The sequence below is a fragment of the Panthera tigris genome, chromosome B2, assembly GCF_018350195.1.
Source record: "Panthera tigris isolate Pti1 chromosome B2, P.tigris_Pti1_mat1.1, whole genome shotgun sequence".
NCBI classification, from domain to species: domain Eukaryota; kingdom Metazoa; phylum Chordata; class Mammalia; order Carnivora; family Felidae; genus Panthera; species Panthera tigris.
The window spans coordinates 115910934-115929746 of record NC_056664.1 but is presented as its reverse complement, the minus strand read 5'-3'; the positions used below and the strand labels follow the sequence as shown (position 1 = coordinate 115929746).

At 34.9% G+C, this 18813-nt stretch overlaps 1 protein-coding gene across 5 annotated transcripts in view; it reads right to left on the bottom strand.

The window, feature by feature from the left end:
- The window catches only part of LAMA2 (laminin subunit alpha 2), a 609603-nt gene that overhangs the window by 155067 nt on the left and 435723 nt on the right, over positions 1 to 18813 (bottom strand). For all 5 annotated transcript variants that reach the window (XM_042987144.1, XM_042987146.1, XM_042987145.1 and 2 more), the window contains 2 exons: positions 18595 to 18681; positions 14110 to 14303 (listed from right to left, as the gene is read on the bottom strand). In XM_042987144.1, coding sequence (XP_042843078.1) covers positions 14110 to 14303; positions 18595 to 18681 — 281 coding nt within the window. The remainder of the gene's footprint in view (positions 1 to 14109; positions 14304 to 18594; positions 18682 to 18813) is intronic.

Sequence of the window (18813 nt, the reverse complement as noted above, 5' to 3'; positions counted from 1 at the left end):
GACATGCACAATCTTGGGCCACTCTAGATCCAGTGGATCAGAATTTGCATTTTAGAAAGATTCCCATGTGATCTATACATGTTAGTGTTTGAAAAGCAGTGCTGCAGGCTGGTTGGTCTCCATTTTGGCTGCACATTAAAGCCATGTGGGGATTTATAAAATACAGATGTCCACGTTCTTCCCACCTCCAACGTCAGAGCATCTGATTTCTTGGGTCTGGGGTAAGGCCCAGGAATCAGGATTTTTAAGAGATTACAGAGGATCCTATCATGCAGCCAGGGTTAGAACCACTGTTCGAGATGATAAGCTTCAGGGATGCTTAGTCTAAAGAAGCAAGATATCATTTTGCGTGTTGTCTCCTCTGCCTAGGACACTTCTCCCTCCATCTTCCCCTATGTGGCTCCTGGATGTTCAGGTCAAGTGCTCAAGGGTTACTTCCTCAGACGGGAAGGCCATGATGACTCTGAAATTACCGTCTCCCCCAATCACCCTGGCATTCCCTTTGTCTTGGTATCTTACTAATTTCGTGTATGACTATCTTATTACTTTATGGCTTCTTCCACACCAGAGAAGGGACCTCAATCACCTTTGGTCACAGTGTTTAGGAATGGTGCCTTGCACATAGCAGACATAGTGAAATATATTTGCTTACTACTATCTTTGTAAAGAAGAGCAAAAAGTATTTTGGAGAAGATCAAAGTGTTAGAAGAAGAGAGGGAAATGGAGGGAAGGAGGGAGAGAGGAAGAAACAGAGTGGTCACACAGGAATTGTCTAAATGGAAGAAAGTGATAATGAGATGGGAATGAGAGAGCCACACAGATAGGTGAGGAACAGGAGAACACAATAAAAACAATGGTAAAAGAAAACTGTCTTGTGATTAGAGAGGCAGAGACCACGAATGTCGGGAGATGGTTGTTACTATGCCCGCATAAAATAATTCAGTTTCTTTTTCTTTTGAGGTAATTCAATTTTGACCCAGGAAAGAGTTATTGGGCTGGAGGAAGGGCAAGAAAAAAGATATAAAATCTTATCAAGAAAGAAACAACACAGACGGGTTACAGACCAGATAAAGGCAATGCTCGATTCTGGAGTGGATTAAAAATGGTCACCACTTCTTTCCTGCTCTCCCAGTATGAGGTGGGGTCCATTTCTCTCCCCTTGAATCTGGGTTGAATTTATGACACACTCTGACCCACAGAGGGTGTCAGAGGAATACCGTGGGACTCTTGAGCCACAGCTTCAAGGGGTTCAGCATTTTCTGCTTTCACATTCTTGGAACCCCACAGCCTTATGAATAATCCCAGATGAGCCTTCTTGAGGAAGAGAGGCAGCTGTGAGCAAGAGAAAGGCAGGCCCCACCATTCCAGCTGTGGCCCCATTATGTGAATAAGGCCTCCCTGGCATGACAACAAAAGAACTGTCCATTGGAGCTCAGCCCAAATTGCCAATCTACAGAAGCCCGAGGATATATACAGTTGTTGTTTTAAGCTATTGGATTTTGGAGTGGCAGCGATACACAACAGGTACTCTGTCCCAAGTTTTGTCAAGTGTGATTTAGAGTTCAAATTCAGATCAGGGACTTACGAGTTGAAATTCACAGGCTAAAAACAAATACTAGTAAAGATGATTAATTTTATTAAAAGTTAGGAAGGTAACAGAGGTTCCTTTCCCATTGAGGCCAAGTTCATCATTGTAAGAAAGTTCCATCCAACTTCTAGTGAAGATGGATTTTGGGCAGATGTTCCCAGGATGTGAGCAAGCAATATGCTCTTTTTCACTTTCACGATCTTGAAAGATACTTCACAATAGGATGTCTCGCCATGCTTTTTAGGGCAGTGTGTTCTTCAGGAATCCTTTGCTAACCCTTTCTCTAATGTATTTATAATTGATAACCTACCTATTTCCAAGAAGAAATTGAGCCAATTCACTGACAATAGTGTGGCTAGAGGCTCCTCACTGATGGCTCCAGAAATTTCCAGGGAAGAGTTTTCTCAGTGTTTACTTCATACAAGAATAAATCAAGCACTGGAATGCAGAACTAGATCTGATTTACTGTAATACACTACAGAGTAAATTGGTGAGCTAGAATGCCAAGAGGCATGATAAATACTGATTTTTCTCTCATTTATTCTACCCCCCTGCCCATCTGTTTTGGTTCCTCATCTTCAGTTGTTGAAATGAAAATGTATTTAATTGCTCTTCCAAGGATTCATACATTCCATTTTATGTCTCTGTGTCCAAAGGTCTATTATTATCTCATGTGTTATGGTCTCTGCATTTGCTTTTTGGGGAACAAAGTATGAGCACATTTCCATAAGTGAGAGGGAAGTTTTATGGTATGCTCCAAGTAATATAGTAACATCTGTCCAAATGGGTCAGAAAGACTTATGGATATGACAGCCATGGGGATTTTTTCAAAGCTTCTATATAAGTCTAGTTCATGCAGTTATAAGAGAAACACATACGGAAATGTGCCTTTTACATAATGGTTGGTTATTTTATTTTGACACAAAATATTTTACTTATACCACAAGTTACTTTTATTTGCCCTCAAAAAGTCTGAAATGTCTGGCAACAAACACTGAAAGTGGGATGCAAAGTAAAACCACATTTAATTCACTATGAGAGCGAAGCTTTGAAGAGTGTATAGAGACATGGAATACTCACGTTATGTAAACAATTGTTCTTTGATAAGGGTGCAGTAACAACTCAGTGTAAATTAAACACCTATCTTATAATCAGGACCCCAAAAGAACCTCTTCAAACCATTCTATTCAGTAAGAGATAAGGTTGTAATGTGAGATCCTGCCTAAACTGCATGGAAGCAAAAGCAAATATTTCAAGACTATGATTATATTTTGCATGACTAAATGTTTCTGAGGCTTTGCCTATAAAAGTGTCAGGATAAATTTGTGTCTAATATTAACAAATGCGGTACTAAATTCAGATCGTTATAGCTGGGCACATGTAAGGGACAAATCATACAGCTGATATTACAGATCGTTCTGCTAGCAATTAGTACAAAATACTGCATTTCTACCAGAGTCCCCCATGCATAATAACTACTGGCTTACTGTCACAAAAAATTCACACACTACATCCACACCAAAGAAGCTAAAGCTGAAATGAGTGCATGGAGTATTTTTGAAAAGGCCAAACCCATTAACCAATTTTAGGTAAAGAGACATAAATTGCCTGCTCTGATAAAATAGGGATAAATGAATAAATAAATATACATTGCTAACAAAAGATACAATTTGAGTACTTATACTAATGGTTTAATTTAACTCTTTTACATCAAGGTCCTTGATAGTTCCTAGGATATGGGTTTTATATTTCTCTCTTTTCCCTTTCCCCTTCAAGAAGAAACTTTTAGAATGGCATATACCTAGAACTTATTATTATGTAGAAATAATATCTTCTAAAATTTGGTTTTAAACTGATTGAGAAGAGGTTGTTTTGCCTGTTATTTCTTTGAATAAAGGAAAAGGTTCTGTAGGCTTTAGATGAGGCTGATGAATTTGTTCATGTACCAAGTTATTTTATATATTGTATATAATTTATATATTTGATATATTATATACATTTTTACATATTAATTTTAACTTAATTTTTAATACTTATATATATGTTCAAAAAATTCTGTACAGAAGTGCATATATATGTGTGTACATATATAAATGTGTGTATATGTATTTATATATATTTATATGTATATGTATGTGTATGTATATATATACATATATATGTGTATATATATATACACACATATATACGTATGTATATATATAGATACATATGTATCTATATATATATGAATATGTATATATAGAGAACACAAGTTCAAAATGGCTCAAGAATGGCGTATATTTTCCAAAAAAAGAGGAAACTTTTTTGCAAGCTCTATAATAATATGGGATAGTAACTTTTATTTATATAATATTCACTACAGAGCAGGCAATATGTTCTTTCTTGCCACCGTTATCTCATTTAATGTTCACAGCAATTCTGTGAAATAAATACTATTAATATTCTCATTTAAAAGATGAGAAAAGTAGTCATAATCATCACATTTATGAGTCTGTAAATATTGCCATGTGGAAACTTAAAGGAGAAAATATAAGGTGGTCATAAAGGGCATTTTCAGTGACTTGAAGAGCCTAGAATTAGAGATAATTATAGACAACCAGAAATCATTCAACCTAAATATTTCATCAGAAACTGATAAACTGCACAAAACATCATGTTTTTGAAAAAAATGGTCAAATAATAATCAGGATGACAATATGCTTAGAATTTATTGAGCACCTCTTGTGAGTAGGTTCTTCACATATGTGCATGTAGTATTTTGTTTCCATTTTACAGATGATGAAATGAGGTTTAGAAAAGATCTAGAAATGATGTCACACAACTTGTACGTGGCCAGCCAGGATTAAAACGTTCTAGAGCCATACCATGACAGCATATACTTCCTGGCATCAGGAGATGGTCTGTTACAGGGACACCACAGAAAAGACAATTTGACTATGTTACTTATAAGACTTCCTCTAACTTGAAGATCATATGATTCTATTGTTCTTCAAGGTCATTGAACTGCTTGGATCTAGAACAGTGAAAACTGTAACCAAATGGAGTTTATTCTTAAAATAAAGCCTGACAGAAAATTAAGACTGATCCTGGATATGAAAGTTCAACAGCAAAACTCCTCCCATTAATAGCACAGCTTTCTCAATGTGATCTGCAAACCACTGAGACTGAGCACCAGTAACTGGGAAAACTACCTAGAATCAGAGTGATAGTTGCTGTTCTACAATCTCATAATCCCAGACCTATGCTAAGAAGGTTGACAAAAGTCTCAAAGCATCTTTTACTAACAAAACAGGTGCCGATAAAGTACAAACAGGATGAACAGAAGTTGCTTTTATAGATTCCATGATTTCTTGATTTGAACAACCTATGGCAGCTTAGAGATGTAGAAAACTACAGTAGACATACTGGCTTTTGAGTCCCACTAGGGATTAAGTGGGAGCAGAAAGAGGATGGCATTTAAAGGGCTAGGATGGAGGGTGATCACATGTCCAACAAGCAGAGCCATAACTCATTAAACAGCATCAGGAGGTCAACGGATGTTTTCTCAACATCTTTTATTAGGGAATGTCTCATTTTCTTTACAGTGATCCACCCCATTTCACTATCTTCTTCCTACTCTCATTTACAGGGAGCAATAATTGCCATTAGCAATCATCTCTGATTACAGGAGTGCAGCCGTGTTGTAGTGACAATATACGGGCCTCTGCATTATTGTGATAAGATCCTTGCTGACAACTGGATATTAAAAAAAATAATCTTGACCATCTCTGCAGATCAGTGTCAATGTAGGATGAAAACTCAGACCTTAGCTTTCACCAAGTGGCTGAAAGATGTATATTTTACAGAATTAAGGTGTGCTTATCACATTTAGCTAGGTTTACACCTTAGGTTGCGGATAAAAAACACACTTTATGATTGCTTTTGCAAAAGTGGCAAGCATAACCTCATCTTAAATGTTATATTTTAAATACATTTTAATTTATTTTAAATAATAAAGGTCTTATACTCCTAATACTCATATGTAATGAATAAACATAGGAAGCATCAATTTCATATTTGTAAAATCCTATTTCAGGCATTTTTGATGGAATAACATCTTGCCAACAGCTCCTAATTTTAACTTCTGTTCTCTATAAGAGTAATATATTTTACTATGCGACTCATAATCTATTTTAAACATCACATGAGTTGTTCTCTGTTAACTACTGATCTGTAGAAAATAGGATGTGAACAAATCTAACTCTTGTGATTTACAGCGCAAAACTTTACTATTAAATAATGTCTTTCTTGCTCATTCTCAAATTTCAGAAAGGCAGGCAGTTGTTCTCATTTTATAAAATGATATGTAAATTGTAAATGAGGGATGGAAGAGGAGGTTGGATTTGTAGTAACCCAACGTACTAAGAAGTCCATCCTGATTTGGAAAGTCCAACAGATGTGTGTTCAGAACTCACCTACATGGGTAAGGGAAGAACATACTGCAGTGTCATCCCATATTATTCCTATTAGAAAAAAATAAAAAGGTTCTGAAAGTTATCTGAGCATGCAGCTAGTGTGTTTTTCACTTGCATAGATGGCAGGACTCCACATGACAATCTCTGATGAATAAAAATCCATTATAACTGCCACATAACTATCATAATGTTTTAAATCTTAGAGAAGAGGGCCTCAACAGTTAGCAGAAAAAAAAATCTATGTACATATTGACATACATGTATATTTATATGTGTACTTATATATTTAAAATTTTTAATTGTTAGCACATTTTATCTTTATTCTTTGTTGCAGTAACACCGGCTCTAGGCTCAAGAAGTAAATGAATAAAGAACTGAGTTAATTAATGTTGAATATACTGGGAAACCCATGTTTGCTTTCAGTGTTTTGCATTGGTAGTCAGCATAGAGGAAAGTAAGATTTCCAAGACAGACCTAGTTTCAAATCATTGCTCTGTTGAAAAGTCACTGTGAACCTTGGAAAAATCACTTAAATCACCTAAATTCAGTTTTGTTATCATAATACAGGGATGCTGCAATAATTAAAAGAAAAGCAAATAGTGCTTAATATAGCATCTGGCAGATGGTAAACTCCCAATACAGGTGAACCTTTAAGGAATTACTATTATGATGAACCATGTGTGGTGAAGGGGGCTTTGGAGGACACCTAGAATCCGAAGGCATATATATTGGTTAGCTATGACCAGGCACTGACTCTGATTGGTGAGGTTGACTACGTTGGTGGGTTGAATTTGGCTCACAATGAGAGACTCTGCTCTCTAAATATTTACTATTAAGGGCATAGATTACTTGTTTAAATTCCTCATGACAGTAATGGAAATTCCATGTATAAAAGGCTTACGTCCTACAAGAAATTCACCATTTGGATCCCATAAGATTGTAGCTTGCTCACTGGCAATTGTCTATGGCAGCTACAAGTCTATTTTAGGGACTTAGGTGCTCCAGAGAAGCTTGTCCATGATTTCTGAATTTGCTGTGTTACACAATCTCTACAGCACAATTTTATATCCTTTGTTAAATAAATTAATTGTGTAACTAACGTTACAGTGAGTATATAGACTCTTTCCACCAATATGCAGCTCTCTTGAGATAATGCAATAATCATGCCCAGGTCATTTATTGTGCTTTTGTCTATTTTTTTTTTTTTTTAAATATACAAGTTCACAATAGGGCCAAATTAAATTATGTTTTCTAGAAAATTAACCAAAGAGAGAAAAATTAACTATCTAATGCACACTACTCACCTGAGTGCGTATTATCTAATAGGAAAAACAAGTTATTTTTTATAATCACTACCATCTTAACAACAAGCACCACTTTATCTCCTTTCTTAATCAAGACAGCATGGGCTCTAAGCTCAGAAGAGGTTTTTCTCAGAAGACATTTCTCTTACTACATCCATATTCTCTTACCCAAACCAGGCTACCTTCATCCACTCCCACTCACAGGCCTTATAAAATTCCACTGTAATCACATGTGATAAACAGCTCTGCAGATCAAACATGCCAGGTGAATCATTCTTTGGTTTCTTGTTCTGATTTAGCTTAAGGATATAGAAAGATATTAAAAAGAGATTTGAAGGTAAGTCAGTTATGTCCTTATTTGTGTCTTGATTAATTATCTCATTTCAAAACTAGTAGTAGAAACTGAGTCCTGGAAAAGGCCGACATAATAGAAGCATGGTATATTTTTTCACAACAGGAAAAAATTTTTAAATATGAGAAAAGAAGAAAAGTCTAAATATATTCTATGCAACAATTCTTACAGTTAACCTAATAAAGGGTAAGGAATAACATATCTAGAAATCAAAATCAGTAATATTTAACAGCAACGTAAGGAAAATCTACACAGCATTTATAAAATAAGAATATGTCTTATAAATATCTTAAAATGTAAAAGAAATATTTATTTATAAAATAATTATAAACACATAAGAAAAGGTGTCTACCCATAAAAAAAAACCTCCATAACTTAACACTTCTTTGATACAAGAAAAACATCACTATTAATTAATCCTCCAGAAAAATATTAAAATTCCCTGGACATAGCAATTGAACTGAATACCATGTAGAGCAATGGGAAATACATTTCTCTGGGGGACAAGAATAATGCAAATGAACATTATAAGGCTAATGTAATTCTAACTGACGTATTGGCACTTTTGTTACCACATGGGACCCTGGGAGATTTAAAATGTACCGATGTGAAAGAAAAAAAATGAGTTGAATTTTCTTATAAATTTATGTAAATGCATATAAAGTATTAATCACCAACAGAATGAGAACATAGAGCCACTGTTGTTGATGGGCAGAATGACAAATGTTCAGAAAATAATCCCATTATTTTATCTCTTACAGACTTTAATGTATTATTGCAATTTTTGTGCTTCACATCAAATGTGATCTTTATACTTCAAGTTTACTTCTGGATAATTAAGAAAATAGATGATTTAGGGATAAGTGGGTGACTTAGTCAGTTAAGTGTCTGACTCTTGATTTCAGCTCAGGTCATGATCTCATGGCTTGTGGGTTGGAGCCTCATGTTGGGTTCCACACTGACAGCACAGAGACCGCTTGGGATTCTTTCTTTCTCTTTGCCCCTCCCCCACTTGCTTGTGTGTGCATGCACACTTTCCCTCTCTCTCAACATAAATAAATAAGTTAAAAATTTTTCTGAAATAAAAGAAAATTGATAACTTAAAATTCAAGGACTGTTTACATTAGAGTTTATATTTGGAGCATCTATATAGTATCTAGTTAAATATATCAATGTTAATAATCTAATTTGAAAACAATATTGAAAGTAATGCAATTACATTAGCGGTCCAGTCCAATTATCATTAAAATATGTTATTATACTTGAAAAGAGTATATACATATATGATCAAAAACTGAATATGATAATGTGTATGTATATTATATGTTACACTTTATCTTTCCCTCCCTTCAACCTTGAAATTTATTTTTATTTTAAATTTAATACAATTTCATGATTGAAATGCATTGAAGAAACAATTTAAGAACCTATGTCCCCAAACATACCCAGTCTTTACCTTTTTTTGGGCATATTTTAAAAGTCAGCTTTAATACATGGAGACTAAACGATGAATTGGTTAACCAGGAAATCAAAGAAGAAATAAAAAAATAGTTGAAAACACATAAAAATAAAACACATGGTAAAAAATCCTTGGAATGCAGCAAAAAAAAAAGTTCTAAGAAGGAAGTTTATAGCAATACAGGCCTACCTCAGGAAACAAGAAAAATCTTAAATTAACAACATAACCTTACACTGAAAAGAGCTAGAAAAAGAAGAAAAAAACAAAACCCAGAGCTAGTAGAAGAAAGGAAATAATAAAGATTAAAACAGAAATAAATGAAGTAGAGACTAAAAACAACAATAGAAATGACCAAACCAATTCGGAGCTTGTTCTTTGAAAAGATAAACAAAACTGATAAATCTTTAGCCAGATTCATCAAGAAAAGAAAAAAGGATTCAAATAAATAAAATCAGAAATGAAGGAGGATAAATAACAACTGACTCCAGAGAAATTATAGGAGAATATTATGAAAAAGTATATGTCAACAAATTGAGACAATGTAGAAGAAATGGATACATTCCTAGGAACCTATAATCTTCCAAAACTAAATCAGGAAGATATAGGAAATTTGAATAGACCAATTCCAAGTAATGAAATTGAATCGGTAATAAAAAACTCCCCGCAAAACAAAAATCCAAGACCAGATGGCTTCACAGATGATTTCTACCAAACATTTAAAGAATTAATACCCATTCTCCTCACACTATTCCAAAAAATAGAAGAGAAAGAAAAACTTCCATATTTATTCTATGAGGTCAGTTTTAAATGAACTTGATATCAAAACCAGACAAAGGTACTACGAGGAAAAGAGAAAAACAGGTCAATATCTCTGATGATAACAGATGCAAAAATTCTCAACAAAATATTAGCAAACTGAAATCAACAACACATTAAAAAATAATTCACCAGATGGGGCGCCTGGGTGGCTCAGTAGGTTGAGCCTCCGACTAAGGCTCAGGTCATGATCTCACAGTTTGTGAGTTCCAGCCCCATGTCGGGCTCTGTGCTGACAGCTCGGAGCCTGGAGCCTGGAGCCTGTTCTGGATTCTGTCTCCCTTTCTCTCTGCCCCTCCCCTGCTCACATTGTCTCTGTCTCTCTCAAAAATAAATAAACATTAAAAAAATTTTTTTAATAAAAAAAAGTAATTCACCAGAATCAAGTGGGATTTATTCCAGGGATGCAATATTCAAAAATTAATCAGTATAGGGGCACCTGGGTGGCTCAGTTGGTTAAGCATTTAACTCTTGATTTTGGCTCAGGTCCTGATATCATGGTTTGTGAGATCAAGCCCCATGTTGGGCTGGGTGCTGACATCAGGGAGCCTGCTTGGGATACTCTCCCTCTCCCTCTGTCCCTCCTCCCTCACAAATAAATAAACAAACATTAAAAATTATTTAAAAATCAGTATAATACATCACATTACAAAATAAAGGGAAAAAAACATGATCATTCCAATATATGCAGAAAAACCATTTGACAAAATACAATATCCATTCATAATGAAAACTCTCAACAAAGTACATTTAGTGAGAATATTCCTCAATATAATAAAAGCTATATATGAAAAACCAACAGTTTTTCATACTCAGTGGTGAAAACTGAGAGCTTTCCCTTAATATCAGGAACAAACAAGGATGTCCACACACACCACTTTCATTCAACATAGTGTTGGAAGTCCTAGCTATAGCAATCAGACAAGAAAAAGACAAAAGGCAGCCATTGGTAAGAAGGAAGTAAAAATGTCACTATTTGCAGATGACATGATACTATGCACAGAAAACTCTAAAGCCTCCACCAAAAAACTGTTAGTACTGACAAATGAACTCAGTAAAGTTGCAGGGTACAAAATTAACATATAGAAATCTGTTAGGTTTCTATGCACTAATAATGAAGTAATACAAAGAGAAAGTAAGAAAGAAATCAATCTCATTTACAATTTCAGCAAAAATAATAAAATATATGGGAATAAACTTGAGGAGGTGAAAGACCTATACTCTAAAAACTGTAAAACATTGATGAAAGAAGTTTAAGAGGACACAAACAAATTGAAAGACACTGCATGCTCATGGACTGGAAAAATTAATATTGTTAAAATGTCTGTACTACCCCAAACAATCAGATTTGATAAAATCCATATCAAAATACCAATAGCATTTTTCATAGAAATAGAACAAATTATACTAAAATCTTCATGAAACCATAAAAGACTTCAAATATACCATGCAATCTTTAGAAGGAAGAACAAAAGTAGGAGAATCACAATTTTAGATTTCAGTATATACCACAAAACTGTAGTAATCAAAACAGTATTGTCTGATACAACAGACACATAGATCAATGGAACAGAATAAAGTGTCCAAAGAAAATGCCAGGCTTATATAGTGAATTAATCAACAACAAAGGGGGCAAAGCTACACGATGGGGAGAAGATAGTATATTCAACAAATGGTGTTGGTAAAACTGGACAGCTGCAAGCAAAATAATAAAACTGAACCACTTTCTTGTATCGTACAGAAAAATAAACTCAAAATGGATTAAAGACCTATATGTGAGATCTGAAACCGTAAAAATTCTTGGGGAAGACATAGGCATTACTTCTTTGACATTGGCCTTAACAACATTTTTCTAGATATGTTTTTTTCAGGCAAGGGAAACAAAAGCAAAAATAAACTGTTGGGATTACACCAAAATAAAAAGCTTTTGCACATCAAAGGAAACAACTAACCAAACTAAAAGACAACCTACTGAATAGGAGAATATATTTGCAACTGATATATCTGGTAAGGATCTAATATCCAAAATATACAAAAAAACTTCTACAACTCAACAGTAAAAAACCAAATAATCCAATTAAAAATCGACAGAGGACCTGAGCAGACATTTTCCCAAAGAAAACCTACAGATGGCGAACAGACACATGAAAGGATGCTCAACATACTAATCACCAGGGAAATTCAAATCAAAACCATGATGAGATATCTATCACCTTACACCTGTCAGAATGGCTAGAATCAAAAAGACAAAAAATTACAAGTGTTGGGGAGGATGCAGAGGAATCATTGTTCACTGTTGGTGGGAATGTAATCCGTTGTAGTCACTGTGGAAAACAGTATGGAGGTTCCTCAAAAAGTTAAAAATAGAGATACCATATGATCTAGTAATTCTACTGCTGGGTTTTGGCCAAAGCAAATGACTCAAAAAGATATACGCACCTCAATATCCATTGATAGATAAATGTGTAAAGAAGGTGTGGTATATATACACAGTGGAACACTACTCAGCCATAAAGAAGAATGAAATCTTGCCATTTGTGACAATATGAATGGAACTAGAGGGTACTGGACTAAATGAAATTTGTCAGAGAAAGACAAATACTGTAAGATTTCACTTATAAGTGGAATCTAAAAAATGTAGCAAAAAACAGACTCTTAAATACAGAGAATAAACTGGTAATTGGCAGAAAGGTCAGAGGAGGATGTGTGAAATAGATTAAGGGGATTAAGAGGTACACATTTCTAGTTATAAAATAAATAAGTCATGGGGATGAAAAGTATAGCATAGGGAATATAGGTAATAATATTGTAACAATGTCATTTGGTGACAGATGGTGACTACACTTATGGCGACCATTGAGAAATGTACAGAATTGTTGAATCAATATGTTGTTCACTTGAAACCAATATAATATTGTATGTTAATTATACTTCAAAAACATACATTCATACATACATGCCAGCCAGCCTTAGCTTTTAAGATAACTCTCATAAAACTGGAGCATGAACAAAAATTCTAATTAAAATGCTATTAAGATTTGGACATAAATGGTTAAACACATAACCATAACACATAAGATGTTAAAACCAGAAATACTGGCATGCATAAATACACTAAAATAGGTAAGTATTGAAATAAAAGCTACTCCAAAATTTTACATTTCTATTTTTTAAAAATTTTTTTAAATCTTTATTTTTGAGAGAGAGAGACAGCATGTGAGCAGGGGAGGAGCAGAGAGAGAGAGGGAGACACAGAATCTGAAGCAGGCTCCAGGCTCTGAGCTGGCAGCACAGAGCCTGACGCGGGGCTCGAACTCATGAATCATGACCTGAGCCGAAGTTGGACACCCAACTGACTGAGCCACCCAGGCCCTCCCCCCATTTCTATTTTTTAAAAAGTAATTGAGACCACTAATGTAAATGCCCTCAAGGCAAAGAATTGCATAATAGCCCCTCCCTAAATTTATAAACAACCTAATTTTAGATTATAACTTGTATCACCTATTATATTTAACACTGATATTCAGTGTGCTTTCTGTATGGCATTGCTGAATCCAGTAGCAGTTATAAAAAAAAAAAAAAAAGAGCAAACTGTTCTCCATTTATTATACCTATAGTGAAAATACTCATTCACTGTCACTGCTTCCAGGATCTGCAGTTCAAGAGAAAGTTTTGAAGCAGTATGCCCGTGGATTTCTCTGCAAGCTAGGAAAGAAAAGTCAGTAGTAATTCAAGGCCTAATGTGTCTGTCCAGCCTATTACAAATCCAGGAGGATTCTGAAAAATGGAATGAACCCAGAGCTTTAGTCTGTCACAAAGGCTAAGCCAACCCTATGTAAAACTGCAAACTCTGGGATGGACAAAATAAAATAAATTACGCCTCCAACAGCTTTGTTGTACGTCTTCCGGTAACTGACTAGAGCCTGCTGAGGATTTTCTCACTTCTCTTGGCTCAGTGGGATACAGACAAAAACAGCAGGCAAACAGCATAAGGTAGATAGCGTCAGAAAGAATGAAGAATAGCATTAGGTACTGCAGAGAAAGAAAGAAAAAAGGGTCAGTCTTTCTCATTGGAAAGGAGACAGAAATGGAACCAAGGCCCCCAGAACTAACGGCGGAGTTAGTATACGTACACACGCACTCCGTGCTCTCGCGCGCATGCCAGTGCTTGCAGCCGTCACACTTCCGCCCTGTGGCTCCAGGTCGGCACGTGCAGAGCCCCGTGATAGGGTCACAGGGGACAGGCAGCGAGCCATAGGGGTCACACTCACATTCTTGGCAGGAACCTCCAGGGCTGCTGGGGCTGCCAGTATAGCCAGGGGCACACCTGGATTTAAATAGTGAGAAAGCAGAAGAGATTAACAATAAGTCCTGTCTCTGGTTGAACAAAACTGATACCACGAGTCAATAGATGAGGAGCCAGCAAACTTTTCCTGTAAAGAACCAGATAGTACATAGTTTAGGCTTTTACAGATCAAGATAGAAAATCAAAATCATTCAGTGAGAGAAATACATTTGCAAACCTTTTTTTTTGGGGGGGGGTTGATGGAATTCAAAACAAAATCATCATCATAATAACAGAGTATAAATTATTTTGTAATAATAATATAGTAATGTAAAATCAATCTACCAATGAGAGAAAGGAAGCTCTTGTTAAGGTATCAAATTTACCTAACTAGGGCTCAAATTTAGTGCTTCCTATCTTCATATTAATTGTAAATGTTTGCCTGTAACAACATTCTTAGCTTATAGTGCCAAACAGAATTAGGCAATGGGCCAAATTTTGTGGGTGAGTTTGCCAACCATTACTGTAGATTATAAATATTGTTTTGAAGTCTTTTTTTTTAAATTAGAAATATTGACACCTGAACTTTCCTAGACTCATGTATTTAAAATCAAAATAACCAAATAATTCAACTCATTTTATTTATGAGCTAAAGAAGTAAGTTAAGTGACAATAAACTGGATTTTCTATTTAATTTTACTGGTCTTTCTATCACATCTTCCTCAAGATGGAATTTTCATTATAGATCCAAGGAAGCAGGTTAATGTTATGCAGACAAAATATATAACATTAATTTCAGAAATTAGAAAGAAAATCCAACTGGATGAACCCAAATGAAATCACTTCATTGACTATTCCACCCATTCATACATCCATTCACTTAAGTATAAGATGCTAGTAAGATCATATGCTCTGGGTTACCCAGTAGGGGTAACACGTAACTGTTGGTCCTGATTTAATTGTTAAACCACTTCCTATCTTTCCTAAAAGTCTCCCGGTTTGGACTGTGTGTGTGTGTGTGTGTGTGTGTGTGTGTGTGTGTGTATCTCATCAGCTAAATATAATCAACACCCAGAGTTTTTGTTCCAGAGACAAGCATGAGAGGAAGTTGAGAGACAGGAGGAGGTTGAAGCCAAAAATTATGAACATTAGGCAGATAATCCAGAACTATCTTCAGTAGCCTGGGAGTGTGGAAATTTGCACAGTTGATTGTGAGTGTTAATTTATCCTCTGCTGGTTAGAAAAGGCAAAACAAACAAAGTTATCTATAAGTAGGTTTTTATACATTTGTAGTTTTAATTGTTATTTTATTTCCAATGTAAGATTATAAACACTCCATAAAAGTACCATTTAAGTGAGTCCACTTAAATGATTTCTTAACATTTGCAGGTGTAAGAATTCTACTCTAACCAGGTTGAGATTGATTAAATGCTCAAAGAGTTTATTACAAAAATACCAAAGATAAAACATGGGGAGGGGTTTCTACATTATAGGAGCATTCAAGACATGTAAGCAATTTTAGACCTGAGCTGATGAACTTAGGCAGGTCGTAAGGTGATTCAGATGATTTAAGAAGCTCTCAGAAGCAGAACAAATTTATTTGGACAGTTACAATAAAAATTTAACCAAGACCTTTGGTTTAATTTAGCTGAATAAAAGCAATTTTTCAGGGAAATATAACTTTATCATTTATGTTAGAGATGAAGAATGAAAAGCTGTAACAACATTTGAGACTGCAAAAACAATTCAAGCCATTCGCTTTTGATAGTGTGCGACACTGTTCGTCTATATACTATATGAACTGTCAACTCCTATTGATTAAACATTAATGGATATTAAAAAAGTAAATTTTCTATAATCACTTTGCCTTAAGATAGTAATTGTCATTTCAGGGCACCCTTGCAGTCTTTTCTATATACCTGCTTTCATAGATAGTGGTAACTTCAATTTATAAATGTAGTATACTACGGAACATTTTTTTTTCATAAATTACTGCAGATAATACCCTTGTGTCTATGGATGCTTCCAGTCATCATCCTACTCATATTTACAAGGGCATGAAATGAATATTACCCTAACCGTGAATACCAAATATTCAAATTTGGACATTACAAATATATATAGTCAAAAGTTGTACACATCTCCAAAACAAATAGAAATATTTTTGGATTTTGTATTGCTTTGAATTCTTTAATTATCAATTTCTATTGGCACAGACATTGTGAATGCATTGTCATATATGTGTGTGTGTGTGTATATATATATATATATATATATATATATATATATATATAGTAGTGGATACTGTTTAGATTTTCTACATATAGAATTATTTGGAAATATATTTTGCAACCTTGTAGAAACTTCATCGGAATTTATAAAATTTAATTATTTAGTTATCTGCTTATTTCCATTATTAACACAACCATTCCTGGTTATATAAAAGAAAACTTTTGTTTTTTAATTATTATTATTTTTTAATTTGAAAAATTTTAAAGTTTATTTATTTTTGAGAGAGAGAGTGAGCATGAGCAGGGGAGGGGCAGAGAGAGAGAAGGAGAGAGACAATTCAGGCTCCACTGTCAGCCCAGAGGCCTACATGGGGCTCAAGCTCATGAACTATGAGATCATGACCTGAGCCAAAACCATGAGTCAGATGCTTAACCAACTGAGCCACATAGGTGCCATATATATATATATATTTTGTAATAGAGAGAGAGCATGAGCAGGGGAGAGGAGCAGAGGGAGGGAGAGAGAATCTTAAGCAGGCTCTAAGCTCAGCACAGAGTCCAATGCCGGGCTCAATCCCACAACCCTGGGATCATGACCCAAGCCAAAATCAAGAGTTGGATGCTCAACCCACTGAGCCAACCAGGCACCTCCAAAAGAAGACTTTGAAATGGGTGATGATTCAATTAATTAATATTGGTTTATGTTTGCAAAGAGATCGATAATTTAAGGAAGTGCTCCTAGAAGAACCCTGCAAAAGGAGTGGGTAAAGCAGGACATGGAAAAGAAAGGAAACAATGGTATGATTTCAGGTGATGTCCCAGTCTTAGCCTAATACCATGGAAAGCCTGGAGTAATTATAAGCATAAGCATAAGCATGTGGACTTTTGTACTCCCACATTGGAGGAACGTGGGGTAAATTCTCAATCATTTTTGCCCCTCTTATGGGAGATGAGGTTTCCATGTAGGCATGTAGGCAGGGCACCAACAGTATCCTCTACACATTTGATCTTCACAATTTTAGTGTAAAGTAAGTAGACCATAAGCTATTCTGATACTGAAAAACGGGTCCTAGCTAAGTTGGTAAAGCTAGACTATGTCCATGGATAAAAACTTTATATTGTTATCAATTAATGCTAAAGCTATCATGTGTGTATAATATAGTTAATATTAGTTACTTTAGAGATAATACCTAAAACATACTAAAAGTGGTAGTGATATGCTTCAATATCCAGGATACTGATCTTATGGAAAATATGGACCCAGAAGGTACTAATTACAACCTAACTAGACAGTCTGAAATTGTGCTTTTTAATTTACCATTTGTATTACAGTCAGTATTCAATTTAATAGATACATAAATACATTATCAGATTCTGTAAACAAAAAATATGGTGAACCAGAGGGGAGGTTGGTGAGGGGATGGGTTAAATAGGTGATGGGGATTAAGGAGGCCACTTGTGATGAGCAACAGGTGTTGTTATGTAAGTACTGGATCACTAATTTGTATACGTAAAACTAGTATTACACTGTAGGTTAATTACCTGGAAGAAAAATATGGTGAGAGGAAGCATTTAAATAATATTGTTTGCTCATTGGAAAGGAGCACCAAATAACAAACACTTTATTGTTTGTGTTCAAATTAAGAATGCTTGACACATTTACATTCTGAGTTATGTATATACTTGGTGGTATAGTACCATAGTGCTCAGAACAGCGACATGCACACAGATAGATTCAGCCAATATTTTCCAGTGCATTAAGATGAGAATTATGTGTAACTAGCTTTTTATTAACTACTGATAATACGCACATATATAGATATGTGCACACTCAACATATACATGTACACTAAATATAGCTATGTAGATATGTATACACTAAAACCTAAACTATGTAATTGTGAAATAATTCGGAAACTTTAAGAAAGTCGAAGATGGAAATAAACAACTTTCTTCGGAGATAGCGTATAGATATAAAAGTAAAGATAGTTTTGAAGCCGTATGAACTACTAAGGAAAATAAAAACAAGTTATGAAAATAATGAATACTTTTCTATTGTGATCTGTTACTGTATGATCTCTATGTTTCATGACAGTTCGTACCGTTCACAGTACTGGCCTTCGTATCCTCGTGGGCAAGCTGTGCAGCGGTAATCATCGAGGCCTTCCATGACACAAGAAGGGCTGAAACTGAACCAGAAAGGGGAAAAAAAGATTGTAAAAAATCTTTTAACCTATTTATTTTATAGATTTAAGTAATTCTATCCATTATATAGACGAGTGAAACTTAACTTGGGGTGGTTATAAGTGCTGTATTTTATA